At 44.0% G+C, this 15,395-nt stretch overlaps 1 protein-coding gene, 1 long non-coding RNA gene and 1 pseudogene across 3 annotated transcripts in view; 1 reads left to right on the forward strand and 2 right to left on the reverse strand.

Moving 5' to 3' along the window:
* LOC150064127 (thymidylate synthase pseudogene) overlaps nt 1–3,791 on the reverse strand; it is a 44,666-nt pseudogene extending 40,875 nt beyond the window's left edge.
* Nucleotides 1–4,473, reverse strand: part of LOC150064126 (uncharacterized) — an 87,678-nt gene extending 83,205 nt beyond the window's left edge. For both annotated transcript variants that reach the window (XR_016535243.1, XR_016535244.1), the window contains exon 1: nt 4,245–4,473. This is a non-coding gene — a long non-coding RNA (uncharacterized LOC150064126). The remainder of the gene's footprint in view (nt 1–4,244) is intronic.
* Nucleotides 4,472–15,395, forward strand: part of Fbxl17 (F-box and leucine rich repeat protein 17) — a 434,432-nt gene continuing 423,508 nt past the window's right edge. Inside the window, exons 1-2 of the mRNA XM_090331543.1 lie at nt 4,472–5,981; nt 14,999–15,121. Coding sequence (XP_090187669.1) covers nt 4,965–5,981; nt 14,999–15,121 — 1,140 coding nt within the window. The 5' untranslated portion in view covers nt 4,472–4,964. The remainder of the gene's footprint in view (nt 5,982–14,998; nt 15,122–15,395) is intronic.

Genomic DNA, 15,395 nt, shown 5'->3' on the forward strand with positions numbered 1-15,395 from the left:
AATTCTAGCCTCGAGCAAAAGAAGTTCAGGGACAGTACCCAGGCCCTGAGTTCAAGCCCCAGGACTGGCAACCCCCCACCCCCAAAATAAAAAAACCCTAACCCCCCCCAAAAAAATCAGCTGTTAATGTAAAAAGTTATCTTTACTGGTACAGATACAACTGAGGAATGATTTCCCTGTGGAGTCTATATTTATTTCAGCATTTGTCTCTACCTGTGCTTTGTCTTTTGATCTTCAGAACAAGCTTTCTATCCTTTTGTAGTTCCCTCATTATTTTAGATGAACATTATTTGTTTTCAATTTTGTACAAAATTCTTTTATCCCACCAAAATTCATTTTTGTCACAAAAATCATTCATTCCCCACCCCGAATGACTTAAAAACTTTGAAGCCAGGAGCTAGCTGGTGGCTTATATCTCTAATCCCAGTGAGTCAAGAGGCTGAGATCTGAGGATCATGGTTCAAAGCTAGCCCAGGCAGGAAAGTCTGTGAAGCTGTTATCTTCCAATTAACTACGAAAAAAGTTGAAAGTAGAGTTGTTGTCCAATTACTCTTGAGCACAAAAACTCAAAGGACAGTGCCCAGGGCCCTGAGTGCAAGCCCAGGCACTTCGCAAACAAACAAAGTGAAACCATTCAAGAGGTACAACAAAGCTTTGGGCTGTAAATGGTAAAAAGCCTGTAGTCTGATAATTCCTGTCCTTAATCTACCAATGTGAATAATCAGGGCAAATGTTATAAAGCTAGTCTTTCACATCTTTTTCCTTTTCCTAATCTTTTCAAAAGGCTGTGCTTTAACAAACAGTAGGTTAAGACATGCACAAGTTATCACAAAGTCTAGTATCACAATCAGGAAAAGTGAAGGTAATTCATGCATTCCACATCTATTAAGCACCAATTATTTGTCAAGGATGTAGGGAAAACAATAAAGAATAAATTATTTGTGTAGAAATACCGGTTCTTCCTTCCCAGAGCTTGCAACCCAGTGGTTTCCTGTTAGTTCTTACTAATTTATCTACTGACTCACTCACACTACAAATATTTATATTTAACAGACTTCCTGTTTGTACTTCAGCTCAGTCACATTTGGCTGAATACATTCTTTCTAATCTAACCTTCACCTTCCAGGTACATCAATGTTGCTATTTTTTTTCCTTCTACTTCTTTTCTTGGCTAGGACTCTACTACTTGAGCCACCGTTCAATTTCTGGCTTTTTTCTTTTCTTTTCTTTTTTGATGACTAATTAGAGATAATAGATTCGTAGGCTTGCTTGCCTGTGTTGGCTTTGAATATCTATCTTCAGATCCCAACCTACTGAATAGCTAGGATTACAGGTGTTAGCCATGGACTCCTGATCCTTCTACATTTTTCAGTCATTATTCTACAACTTGAAATTAGCAAATATTCCTTTCACATATGATTTCCAAAAATGAAACCAATAAGATGCTATAAAGCGTATCTTAATATAATAGAGGGGTAGAAGAGAAGGCATAGTCAGACATTTCAAGGTAAGAGGAGCTAGACTGTATGAAATAAGCCAGTTTTTTTTTTTTTTTTTTTTGGTCATTTTCGGGCTTGAACTCAGGGCCTGAGCACTGTCCTTGGCCTTTCTCAAGGCTAGCGCTCTACTACTTGAGCCACAGCACCACTTCCAGCTTTTACTATGTATGTGCTACTGAGGAATGGAACCCAGGTCTTCATGCATGCTAAGCAAGGACTCTAGGCCAAACTCCAGGTCCCTAGTTTTTGTTCTTTAAAAATAAGTTTTCTGGGACTGGGAGTTTGGCCTAGTGGTAGAGTGCTTGCCTAGCATGTATGAAGACCCAGGTTCGATTCCTCAGTCCCACATACATAGAAAAAAGCCAGAAGTGGTGTTGTGGCTCAAGTGGTAGAGCTCTGACTTTGAGAAAGCCCAAGGACAATGCTGAAGCCCAGGACTGACCAAAAAAAAAAAAAAAGTTTTCTTTTAAAATAAATATGTGTAAGCAATTCTTTGTAGGTATTTGTCACTTTCCAATGACTGTGCTCCATAACTTTTTTTTTTTTTTTGCTAGTTCTGTGCTTGGGTTCAGGGCTTGAGCACTGTCCTTGGGCTTTCTCAAGTCTAGAGCTCTACTACTTGAGCCACAGCACCATTTTTGGCTTTTTTTCTATGTACGGGTCCTGAGGAATCGAACCCAGATCTTCATGCATGTTAGGCAATCACTCTGTCACTAGGCCAAACTCCCAGCCCATCCATAACTTTTTTCAGTGAAGATTGTGATGCATTGAAGTGTAAATGCTTTTTTTTTTTTTTTTTTTTTTTTTGCCAATCCTGGGGCTTGAACTCAGTATTCAGAGCCTGGGCAGTCCCTGAGCTTTTGTGCTCAAGAATACCACTCGAATCAGATTCACTTCCAGCTTTTTGTGATAAACTGGAAATAAGTCTAAAGTACTTTCCTATGTTGGCTAACTTGGAATCGAAATTCTCAGATCTCAATCTTCTGAGTAGCTAGATTACAGCTATGAGCCATAGGCACTCAGCTTTGTTCTTCTAAAAGTTATAAAGTGTACAAGGTCTGGCGGTGTGGAGAATATTAGTATATAATTACTATTTAATATTGTTTATTGACATTAAAATATTTTTATTATGGGAAATATTCACTTCAGAAAGTATTTCTCTAGATTTGTACCATAAGAGACACTACTATCTTGTATCCCTTTTATTGAGTAGGAAATAGCTTTGATTTATAGTGTAATGATTTATAAAAGGAATATTAACTTTTGTAAATGTTGAAAGAAAATAGGAAGGAAAAAGAGGTAATTTTTCAAGCAATGCTGGGCGCCAGTGGATACCTATAATCCTAGCTATCCAAGAGGCTGAGATCTGAGATCACAGTTCAAAGCTAGCATGGGCAGGATAGTATGTAAGGCTCTTACTTTCAGTTAATCACAGAAAAAGAAGTGGAGCTATGGCTCACTAGCCTGAAGCACAAGTTTGGACTGTGCCTAGGTCCTGAGTTGAAGCCCCAAGATAGGTACACCCACACCCACTCTCCCCCCCCCCCAACAAAAAAGAAGACAAAGAAAAGCAGGTCAGGAGAGTTCTGCCCTCATGATTGGATTAATGATGTTATCACATGTATGAAGTGGGGTTCCTGAAGAAAAGGATGAGGACTTGCGTTGTTCTATGACTGTTATGACATAACATGAAGATGCTTTGAACTTTTCAACCTCCAGAATGACTAGGCAAATTAATAAATAGATGAAGACACTGTTTTTTGTTTTTGCCAGTCCTGGGGCCTGAACTCGGCTTGAGCACCATCTTTGGACTTTCTCAAGGCTCTACCACTTGAGCCACAGCACCACTTCCAGCTTTTTATGTATGTGGTACACAGGAATTGAACCAGGGTCTTCCTGCATGCTAGGCAAACACTCTATCACCAGGCCAAACTCCCGGCCCCAACATTCACTGTTAGTTTGTTTTGCCAGTCGTGGGGCTTGAACTCAAGGCCTGAGCACTGTCCTTGGGCTTTCTCAAGGCTAGAGCTCTACTACTTGAGTCACAGCACCATTTCTGGCGTTTTCCATGTATATGTGGTATTGAGGAATTGAACCCGGGTCTTCCTTTATGCTAGGCAAGCACTTTACCACGAGGCCAAACTCCCGGCCCCAACGACTCACTGTTCTTTAAACGAGTATTCAAGCCTCCTTTGTGGAAAGCCAATCTCTCCAAGTCAGGTACAGCATCAGTAACTGTCTTATCAACTCAACCTTGCAAAGCAGTAGTGTCCTCTTCTGCACCTCAGCCATGGTGGTTGGAACCCCGGGAGTGGCACAACCACATACACACGGTTTGGAGGGAATAACCGGGGCGCACACCACGGCCATCCAGAGCTGTGGTCCGGGGCACAGAATGACTCATCAGGTTGCCAAGGGCTCTTTGCGCCCGGTACGGAAACATCTAAGGACGTTCTCAATTAGAGGTAAAGTTGCGGAAAGGCAGCAGTACGCAACAAGTAGGAAAACAAGTGGGGGGAAACCCGGTGCGGAAGGAGCCAGCAGGCCCGAGGCGCGGCCGGCGCACACCGCCCCGAGGGCCAGGCGCCGGCCATTCCCCTCAGGGCCCGCGGCGGCCTTTCCGGCGGAACTTCTTCCTGGTTCCGAACCGGGCTCCGTTTCCGAGTCGAGGGGTGAAGACGGGGTGGGTGGGGAGCGAAGGGAAGAGCCGAGCGGCGTCTGGCCAATGGCAGCTCTTGAACTTACACCTCCAGACGTCAGCGCGGCTGTGGAAACGGATGTCACACAGCTGGCTCGGAAGTGTCTCCTCCCGCCTCGGAAGAGGGGCGGGCGTCCCGCGGCCTCCGAGAAACCTTTGGGCGACGGGAAGAGGGGCGTGCCCGACACCTCGTGAACTCTGCACCCCGTGAGGGTCAGCTTCTCCCCGGTGAGCGCCCGGCTGGTGGCCTACCCGGGTGGAGCAGCCGGCACCGGCGTCGCCGCCCCACGCGCGTCCCCGCGGCCAGCCCCACCCCCCCCCTCTCCCGGCGCGCATTGCGCGCTCCCGCAGCTCCGAGCCGTGTCGCGGGCGCGCGCGCCGCCGGCGGAGCCGCAGTTAAAATGGTCCGAGCTGGACCCGGCGTTGCCCCCGCCGCGGCGCTGACTGACTGAGCCGGCTGGCCGGGTCTGGACTGGTCTCCTAGCTAAGCTAGCCGATTTCGCTCGCTCCTTCCCTCGCGTCCCCAAAGCTCGCGCCCATCGTTCTCCCGGCTTCCCTGGGCAAAGCATGTAGCCCCCCGTCGGGCATCCGGGCGGCCCCGCTGCTGCCGCCCACCCCCACCGTCGCGTGTGCCCGTGTGTGCGCCGGGCGGGCGACCCCGCTGCGGGCCGGAGGCCCAGCCAGCGAGCGGCCTGCCCCGCCGCCGGGAGCCCGCCTCTCCGGGCCTCCCTCCCGCTCGTCCCCGCCGCCCTCCCCGGGCCTTCTATATGGGCCACCTTCTCTCGAAGGAGCCGCGTAACCGCCCGAGCCAGAAGAGGCCGCGCTGTTGCAGCTGGTGTCGCCGCCGGCGCCCTTTCCTCAGACTGACCCGCCGTACCCCGGCCAAGGCGCCCCCTCAGCCGGTGGCGCCCCGGAGCCGGGACTGCTTCTTCCGCGGGCCCTGCATGCTCTGCTTCATAGTGCACAGTCCCGGCGCGCCCGCCCCCGCCGGCCCAGAGGAGGAGCCGCCGCTCTCGCCGCCGCCGCCGCCGCCGCGGGACGGGGCCTACGCCGCCGCCTCCTCTCAGCACCTGGCGCGGCGCTACGCGGCCCTGGCCGCCGAGGACTGCGCCGCCGCCGCCCGCCGCTTCCTGCTCTCCTCGGCCGCCGCCGCCGCCGCCGCCGCCGCCTCGGCCTCGTCGCCGGCCTCCTGCTGCAAAGAGCTGGGGCTGGCCGCCGCCGCCGCCTGGGAGCAGCAGGGCCGGAGCCTCTTCTTGGCCAGCGTAGGGCCCGTGCGCTTCCTGGGACCGCCCGCTGCCGTGCAGCTCTTCCGGGGGTCGCCGCCGCCGCCCGCCGAGCCCCTCACGCCCCCCGAGATGGTGTGCAAGCGGAAGGGAGCCGGGGTCCCCGCCTGCACCCCTTGCAAGCAGCCCCGTTGCGGCGGCGGCGGGGGATGCGGCGGCGGCGGCAGCGGTGGCGGCGGCGGCGGCGGCGGCGGGGGAGCGCCCGCGGGGGGAGGCGCCTCGCCGCCCCGGCCCCCCGACGCCGGCTGCTGCCCGGGCCCGGAGCAGTCCCCGCAGCCACTGTATCCGACGCCCGCCTCGCCCGCTTCCGAATGTGTCCCCATCGAGGCCGGCGGGGACGCTGTCCGAGCTGGGGGTACCGCCCCCTCGTCGGTCCAGCAGCAGCACGAGTGCGGCGACGCGGACTGTCAGGAGCCCCCCGAAAATCCCTGCGACTGTCACAGGGAGCCGCCCCCCGAAGCCCCAGACATCAACCAGCTGCCGCCTTCCATCCTGCTTAAGGTGGGTCTGGGCGAGAGGCGTAGGGAGGCTCCCTTTCCCCCGACCGCGGCCCCCGCCCCCCAGGCTTTCTCTCTCCTCCCTCTGTGCGCGCGGAGGAGGAGGAGGGGGTGGGGGGGGTCCCTGATAGCCGGGGGACGCCTGGCGGGGAGGCTGGGAAGCCTGCAAGGGGATGACCTGTTTTGTTTTGCTTTGCCTTTTTTTTTTTTTTTTTTTAGTAGGGGAATTCGGGAGCATGCTGAATGCCTTATAATAGCTTAGCTGTCGGACCCACGCACAATTCAGGGATCACTTATTAGATATTTCAGTTCAGGACTATAGAGACGTTTTGAAGGTTTCTTGTTAAATACACAGCTTTCAGCACTTGAGCGACTTTGGCCTGGTGGCTAAAGGCATTTACACAAGTGGTTGGAAGTTCTCAAAACAGGACTTTCAAGTTCGATAGCTGCCACTTATTGTCATAACAGTCAACCTTTGTTACCATCTAGAGTTTATTAATATATATATATATATATATATATACCTTTTTTGATTCCTCCAGTTAACATTGTGAGGTAAATACTTCTAATCCTTGTTTTCTTGTTACTGGGAGAAACTGAATTTTCAGTGGTTTGGCCGAGGAAGCCTGCACGAATTGAGTAAGGCAGCATTGCTCTTTGCAGGAGTGGAGCTTGTAACAGATCAGTGGTGCTGAATAAAATGTTTGAATGACTTGTACAAGGTCACACACATAAAGGGCAGATTTGAGTTTTGAGCCAGGGAATTTAGACCAGCTTGATTTAAAAAGAGAGAGAACAAACCCTTTTGTTTGTTCTATGTTGTATTGCTTCCAATCTAACCTTTACCTGAAAGCATTCAGATTACCCAGAGTAAGTATTTTATTGTTACTGGGGAATGGGTGAAAGGAAAAGATTTGAAATGCCCCAAGGGAACTTTGTGTTACTTTCAGTTACTGAGTAAAATCTGCAACTTTGTCGACCCTGTTAAACTTTTTTTGTAGTAGAATTTGTATTAACTTCTTTTGAACTGTGTTTTTTCTCAGGCCCACACCTACTTTTCTGGAGCTTAATTTCAACTTCTTTTTCTAGTGTGGATGTTGTTTAAGACCAGCCGGAGATAATATTGATAAAAGGGTGGCTGTTTTTATTGTTACTGAAGTAACTCATGAATTATAATTTTCACTCTCACAAATATGCATTTTTGATTGTGGGCCTATTTTTTGCATTTATAATTCTGTGTGTTGGATCTGTTTTATTGTGAGTTTTTTTCTTGTGAAAAACAGTGGGAAGGCTCACATTTCCTTCTATCAAAATGCAATCATTTTTAACTATAACAGAGGACTATTTTTTGGAGGAGTGAGTGATTGCTTACTCTGGGGAGAGGGTGCATATTAGGGCTGAGAGAGCTGTCTCTAGACCTTGATAACTAGATGACATGGATAAATAAAGTACCAGCAAATATTTGGTATAGAAGTTTCATTGGTGTTTTCTTACCTTGCAAGTAAGACTTTAAAAACAAACCAATGAAATAATCATGTATTTTTCATCTTTGTACCTAAGTCAGTAAGTATTCCATGAAGTAAACAACATACTTGTTTTGGTGGTACTGAATTCATGAGTTTGCTCCTGCTGGACAGGCGCTCTAACCAGTTGAACTATGTCTCTAGCCCAGAAACATTGTAAATACTAAAAATGAAAAGAAAAAAGGAAAGGTGTTATTTTGTAATAAAAAAAACTCCTACAAAATAAATGCATTCTATCTACTACATTGTTCTTTTTTCTCATTTTTGTTATAGATGGTTGAAAACCTGGTCTAAAGAACATTTAGGAATTACCCATGGTCTGCTCTATTGTATTGGAATATTTGGGCATGTTAATATTGAATTCAGACGTTTTTGTGAGCAGAGATTCTGTGTACATATCTTGCTCTTTGCTTTATCTCTTCTAAGAACAGTGTCTGTCTGGTATACAATATAGTAGCATTAAGAACATTAATGAATAAATGAACAATAAGGTATTTAGGTTTTTTGCTGACACTATGAATATGCTGTTTCAGTAACAGAAAGTTGATGCTTGACTTGAGCTACTGTTCTTCATTGGCCAGATAGAGCTATATGATGGGTGCAAAAGTTCTGACTTTTCCCTTAATAAGAGCCAGAGAGGTCTTTGGGCTTTGAGAAAAGAAAGCTTAAGGAGTTATGACAGTCCTTCTCATAGTATTAGTATTAGGTTTGTTGCATAGGAAGACACAGATCAATCACTTACATTAGAAAACGTGCTTAGAAAGTGTATCTTTTATTTATTTGTTTTGCCAGTCCTGGGGCTTGAACTCAGGGCATGGGCACTGTCCTTGGCCTTTCTTAAGGCTAGTACTCTACCACTTGAGCCACAGCACCACTTCTGGTATTTTCTGTGTGTCTGTGGTACCAAAAAATCAAACCAGGGCTTCGTACATGCAAGGCAAATATTCTGTCACTAGACCGTGCTCCTGGACCCTAGTACAACTTTTTGTAGTTTAATTACATTATCTTTTTATTAGTAAATAACTAGTTGTTTAGAAATAAGAGGGGGGAGGGGAAAGTTTGGGAGAAAAATCTGAGGAAATGTGGTTCCCAAGTTTTGGGAAAAAGCTACTGTACTTATCCAGTTTTTTCAACATGTGACTGAAGAGGAACCCTAAATGTCTTGCCTCATAGGCTGATTTGCCTCAGGAGACTGATTTTCTATTGCTTTCTGTAAGTGGTAAATATTACTTTCTTGAAAAATATTCAAATATTACTATGTATAGTCTAAAGCTTGGTTTTCTTTTTCTTACACTCCTATGTCATTTCTTATCTAAGGTTAGCTAATCATTATTCAAAAAACAAAATTTGGACCTACGCTGTCCAGTGCACTACATGTATTTGAATTTAAAGTGATGACATGTGTTTAGTGGCTAGTGTACTAGATTATGTAAATACAGAACATCCTCATACTTGCAGGAAGTGGCATAAAAATGTATATATTTTTTTCTTTTTTTGCTAGTCTTGGGGCTTGAACTCAGGGCCTGAGCACTGTCCTTGGGCTTTCTCAAGGCTAGTGCTCCACCCGTTGAGCCACAGCACCACTTTCAGCTTTTTAAAAAATATATGTCTGTACTGAGGAACTGAAGCCCGATCTTTGTGCATGCCAGGCAAGCACTCTACCACTAGGCCAAACTCCCTGCCCTGCTCTGTATTTTTTTGTTAATATGATTTAAATTTTTTTCTTTATTAGTGAGCTTGAATAATTCCTTTAGTTTTACCTGCTATTTACTATCCCATAGTATTATACCATATTGCTTTTCTATATTCAGAGATGTATCTGAGCCATGCACTGGTGGCTCACACCTATAATCAATCCTTGCTACTCAGGGGGCAGACAGAGATCTGAAGATCAGTGTTTGAAGCCAGGCCTGGGCAGGGCAGACAAAGTATTGAGACTGTTAATCTCAAATCACCAAAATAGTAGCCAGAACTGGGGATGTGGTTCAAATGGTGGAGTGCTAACCTTGAGCAAAACAATACAAAAAACAAAAACAAAAACCCCCAACAACACAGGGACAGTGCACAGGCTCTTGAGTCCAAGCCTCAGAACTGGCACAAAAAAAAACAAAACAAAACAAAAAAAAACTTTGAACTCAGAGCCCGGGCACTGTCCTTAGACACTTTTTGCTCAAGGCTAGTGTTCTACCACTTGAGCTACAGTACCAGTTCTGGCTTTTTCTGTATGTGTGATACTGAGGAATCGAACCCAGGGCTTCCTGCCTGCTGAGTAAGCATTATAACCACTAGGCCATGCTCGTGGTCCCTCAACCACTCCTTTACCTAATGGTTCTTGCCAGTTAATTGGTGATAAAAGTCAGATTTAGCTGACTTGGTTGGATTTGAACTATGATCCTCAGATGGAGTTCAATCATTGGCACTTGGCCAATTGCTGCAGTATTAAGTGTGTGTGTGTTCAAAGCTAGTGCTCTATTACTTGAGGCACATTTCCACATCGGGCTTGTGAGTGGCTGTTCTGGTTTTGAGCCTAGATCCTTAGATCCTAGCTCTGAGTAGCTTGAATTATAATGTCAGTCACTGACATCCAGCTTATGTTAGTTTTTAATAAGAAAAATGGCGGGGGAAGGAGAAATTGAGCAGGGTGAAGAAGTCAGTTGTGGGGATTGAACTTATGTTCTGGGTGCCATCTTTTTTTTTTTATTGTAATTAGTAAAAGGGTTACATGATATTTGCCAGATAGAAGGTGCATTAATTCACATACATTGATACCCTTTCACATGTCTTGGTACTCGTTTCCCTCCCCCTTGGGTGCCATCTTTGAGGTGTTTTTTTTTTGTTTTTTTTTTTTTTTTTTTTTTTTTTTGCCAGTCCTGGACTTGAATTCAGGGCCTGAGCACTGTCCTTGGATTTTCTCAAGGCTAGAGCTCTACCACTTGAACTATAGCACCATTTCTGGCTTTTTTCTACGGAGGCAAGCACTCTACTCCTAAGCCAAACTCCCAGCCTGTATGTTTAGGTTTTTATGCTCAGGGCTAGCACTCTACCACTTTGAGCCATAGAAGCTTTACTTCTGGTTTTCTGATGATTAGTTGGAGATAAGTGTGTCATGGACTTTCCTGCCCAGGCTGCCCTTGAAAGGAGATCTTTAGATCTCAGCCTCTTGAGTAGTGAGGAATACAGTTGTGAGCCACCAGTGTCTGGTTTAACAAGTTATTTTGAGAGGTTTATAAGTGTAATCCATATTAAAAAAAAAAAAAAAAGAAAACAGGGCCGGGAGTTTGGCCTAGTGGTTAAAGTGCTTGCCTAGCATGCACGAAGACCCGGGTTCGATTCCTTGGTACCACATACATAGAAAAAAGCTGGAAGTGGTGCTGAGGCTCAAGTGGTAGAGCTGTAGCCTTGAGAAAGTCCAAGGACAGTGCTCAGGCCCTGAGCTCAAGCCCAGGACTGGCAAAAAAAAAAAAAAAAGAAAAAGAAAACAATAGGAACTGACTCTACTAACTCTTAAGTAGGACCAGAAATTCTACTTAGCAAAAACTTTTAACTATTAAAAGAATGAAATAAAACATTATTCATATAATTACGGGGCTATGATGATAATTTAAATGTAGGATTTCACTTAAGAAATGTAAGTTATGAAGTATTTACTTTTGATGCTATAGTAAGTGAAAATTATGATTCCAATCATTATGATTATTATTGTTTTATCAGTTTTGGTACTTGAACTCTGGGCCTGGAAGCCGTCCCTGAGCTCTTAGGCTCAAGGCTCGTCGTGCTCTACCATTTGAGCCTCAGGGCCATTTCCGGTTTTCTAGTGGTTGATTGGAGATAAGAGTCTCATAGACTTTAGCGCCAGGGCTAGCTTTGAACCACAATCCTCAGTCTCCAAGTAGTTAGGATTATAGGTGTGAGACGCCACTCCTGGCCGACATGACTAGTGATCTACCACTTGAGCCACAGCACCACTTCTGGCTTTTTCGGTATATGTGGTACCAAAGGAATTGAGCCCATGGCTTCCTGCATGTTTGGCAGGCACTCTTCCACTAGGCCAAATTCCAGGCCCGAGTAATGAACTTTTTAATTGTTAACTTTCCAATATAAATACTCTTTTTTCCCCTGTCATATTTCTTTGGTGATAATCTCCACTATAATATTGTGTAGAAGTAATGACCTATGTTTTTTCTTGTAAGCAGGATAGGAGAGTACTATTTGGGAGTAATTTTCAGTCTTTTTTTTTTGGTCTGAGACCAGGTCTGTATCTGATGCTTTCACTCATTGGCTGGCACTTTACTTAACTGAGCCACACCTCCAAACCAGGTTTTCAAACTTTTATCATTAAATATATTAGTTGGCTGTTCTGCTGGGATGAGGTGTAGACATTGTATCATTCAGATTGAAGAAGTGATATTTTATTCCTAGATTTTGCAATGTTTTTTTTTTTTTGCCGGTCCTGGGCTTGAGCTCAGGGCTTGAGCACTGTCCTTGGACTTTCTCAAGGCTAGAGCTCTACCACTTGAGCCTCAGCACCACTTCCGGCTTTTTTTTCTATGTATGTGGTACCATGGAATCGAACCCGGGTCTTCGTGCATGCTAGGCAAGCACGTTAACCACTAGGCCAAACTCCAGGCCCGATTTTGCAATGTTTTAAGAAAAGGCAGTTTCTTTGATTTTGATTTTACTTTTTTATTATTATAAAGGTGATGGGGCCAGGAGTTTTGGCCTAATGGTTAGAGTACTTGCCCAGCATGCATGAAGACCTAGGTTTGATTCCTTGGTACCACATACATAGAAAAAGCTGGAAGTGGTGCTGTGGCTCAGGTGGTAGAGCTCTAGCCTTGAGGAAAGCCCAAGTACAGTGCTCAGTTCAAGCCTGAGTTCAAGCCCCCGGACTGGCAAAAAAAAAAAAAAAAAAAAAAAAAAAGAGGGGTCATTGTTTTGTAAATCAATTAATAAGTACATTTCTTTTTGGACAGTGTCACACCTTCCTTCCTTGCTCTCCCCCAGTTTTTCTCTCCTGTTCCTACTCCCAGGTTATATAGTTTATTTTCAACATAGTGTCTACCAAGTAAGGCTGCTGTTCAATCATTTTTATGCTCCTGCTTACTCTCCACTGCCCAAGGACAGATTAAACAAAGAAGACAAAAGGAAATTAAAAAAGAAAACCCTCTTGTTTCCAAGATAATTCATTTATCAAATGAAATTCATTTTAATAAATATTATATGGTCAGAGACACAGAGTCATTATGCCTTTGTTTTCCTCCAGTTAGAGTATCTTCCTTTGGTCTCACTAAGCATGAATGCCTAGCGTCCTGTATAATTTATCATGGACTGGTGTGTTTTACATCTGGTTTCCCCATATGAAAGAAAGCATGCACCATTGGTCTCTCTGAGCTTGGCTTACCTCAGTTAACATGATTGTTTCTAGGTCCATTTCCCTGCAAACAACATAAAATTATTCTTTCTAATGGCCGTGTAAAATTCAATTGTATATAGGTGCCACATGTTTTGACCCACTCATCTTTTGGAGGGCATCTAGTCTGTAACTTGTTTGTTATTATGATAACTCTGTAGTGGAGCTTGAGGTCTGGCATTGTGGATGCCACCTGCAGTGCTGTTTTTGGTCTAGAATTGATTTTGCTATTCCAGGTCTATAGTTGTTCCAAATGAATTTTTGGATTGTTGTCGTTATCTTGGTAAAGATGATTCGGGATTTTGATGGGAATTGTGTTAAATTTGTAGATCTTGGCCATTTTTACAATATTCTACCTGTCTATAAACATGGAAAGTCTTTCAGTCTCCTGATGTTATCTTTGATTTCTTTCTTCAAAATTTATAGTTTTTACTATAAAAGTATTTGTGTTCCCTTGGTTAGATTTGTTCCCCGTTTTTTTTTTTTTTTTGAGGCTATTGCAAATGGAGTAGTTTTTCTGATTTCCTTCTCTGCTTGTACATCACTGGTGTGCAGAAAGGCCACTTGATTTTTGTGAGTTACTTTTGTGTCCTGCTACTTTGCCAAAGTTATTGATCAGCTTGGAGCTTGGGTGTGGAGTCTTTCAGGTCCTTTAGATATAAGATCAGATCTGCATATAGTGATAGTTTGACTTCTATTCCTATGTTAATCCTTTTTGGGTCTTTTTCTTGCCTTATTGCTCTGGCTAGGAATTTTGGAATTCTATTGAAGAGGGGGGGAGACAGTGGACATCCTTGCCTTGCTCCTGATTTTACAAGAAATGATTTTAGTTTTTCACCATTTAAATTTTCTTTTTTTTTTTTTTTGCCAGTTGTGGGGCTTGAACGCAGGGCCTGAGTACTGTCTTTAGACTTTTCGCAAGATTAGGGTTCTACCACTTGAGCCACAGCACCACTTCCAGCTTTTTTTTTTTTTTTTTTTTTTTCTATGTATGTGGTAACAAAGAATTGAACCAGTTCTTTGTGCATGCTAGGTAAGCAGTCTACCACTAGGCCAAACTCCTGGCCCCAGTTTTTCACCATTTAGTATGATGGTGTCTGTTGGTCTGTCATATATAGCCTTCATTATTTTGAGATATGATTCTTCTATTACTAGTTTCTCCATACCTTTAACATGAATAAATGTTAGATTTTGTTGAAGACTTTTTTTTTTTTTTTGAAGTTAAACAGAGTTTTATTCTGCACCTAGCATCGAGAATCATACTGACTGGTCAGGGCCATCTCTAAGATGTGAGTGAGAGAGCGACCCTGCCTAATCTTACAGACTACTTTTATAGGCCACCAGCCATGTGGTTGGGCTGGCCATACACTGAAGACTTTTTTTTTTGCACTTATTGGGATATTCAAGTGGTTCTTGTCTTTGGCTCTGTTAATGTGATGTCTTATGTTTATTGATTTATGTATGTTAAACCAGCTTTGCATCTCTGAGATCATTCACTCATTTGATCATAATGTATAATTTTTGTCATTTAAGTAAAGAAAGGGCAATTTCATCAGGCACTAGTGGCTCATGCCTGCAATCCTAGCTACTCAGAAGGCTGAGATCTGAGGTTTGATGTTCAAAGCCAAACTGGTCTGGTAAGTTTGTGAGACTCTTACCTCCAGTACTACTCAGAAAAACCTAGAAGTGGAGCTGTGGCTCAAGTAGAGTGCTACCTTCGAGCAAAAGAAGATTAGGGATGGCATGTAGGCCTAGAGTTCAAGACCCAGGACCTCTCCAACCCTGACCCTCCCCCACTCCCCCCCAAAAGCAAAAGGGTAATTTCTTTGATTCTGATTTTGCTTTTTAATTTGTTTTTAATTAAGAAAAGACTTCTTTGTTTCTCTTAGCATAAAGCATAACATCAGTCCATGGTTTCAGCTTCTGCAACTAACCATATTTTCTTTTTAGGTAATCTTTCTAATAATGTCTACTTGTACTTAATACCATTTCCATTTTAAATAGTTAATTTTTCCCTTCTTTGACTAAAAGCCTTCTCCTGTGCCTTCAAAATGTTTAGTACATATATGGTTCCTTTTTTATTCACAGATATTTTCCAATTTGTCCCTGGATGAGCGTTGCCTTTCTGCATCATTGGTTTGCAAGTACTGGCGTGACCTTTGTTTAGATTTCCAGTTTTGGAAGCAGCTGGATCTTAGTAGTCGTCAGCAGGTATAGACTCTGATTTTAAAATATACCGATTTTGACTCATTCCATGAAAAAATGTTTATTATAATTAAAAATCTTTGTTATTTTAAAAATATTTGAGATGACTGCAATATTTAATTTTGTGCTTTCTGAATTTTTTCCTTCTTTTCTTTTTAAGTTAAAGGTAGGGTCTCCTCATGAAAAAGATAGCTTGTAATATAGATTAGTAATGTTGGGTTGCTTTTTAAATATCCTTTGTCTTAGACCTTTTGCTCCTCTCCCCCTTTTTTCATTATCT

This window comes from Megascapheus bottae, chromosome 4, assembly GCF_031878675.1.
Source record: "Megascapheus bottae isolate mThoBot1 chromosome 4, mThoBot2.hap1, whole genome shotgun sequence".
NCBI classification, from domain to species: Eukaryota; Metazoa; Chordata; class Mammalia; order Rodentia; family Geomyidae; genus Megascapheus; species Megascapheus bottae.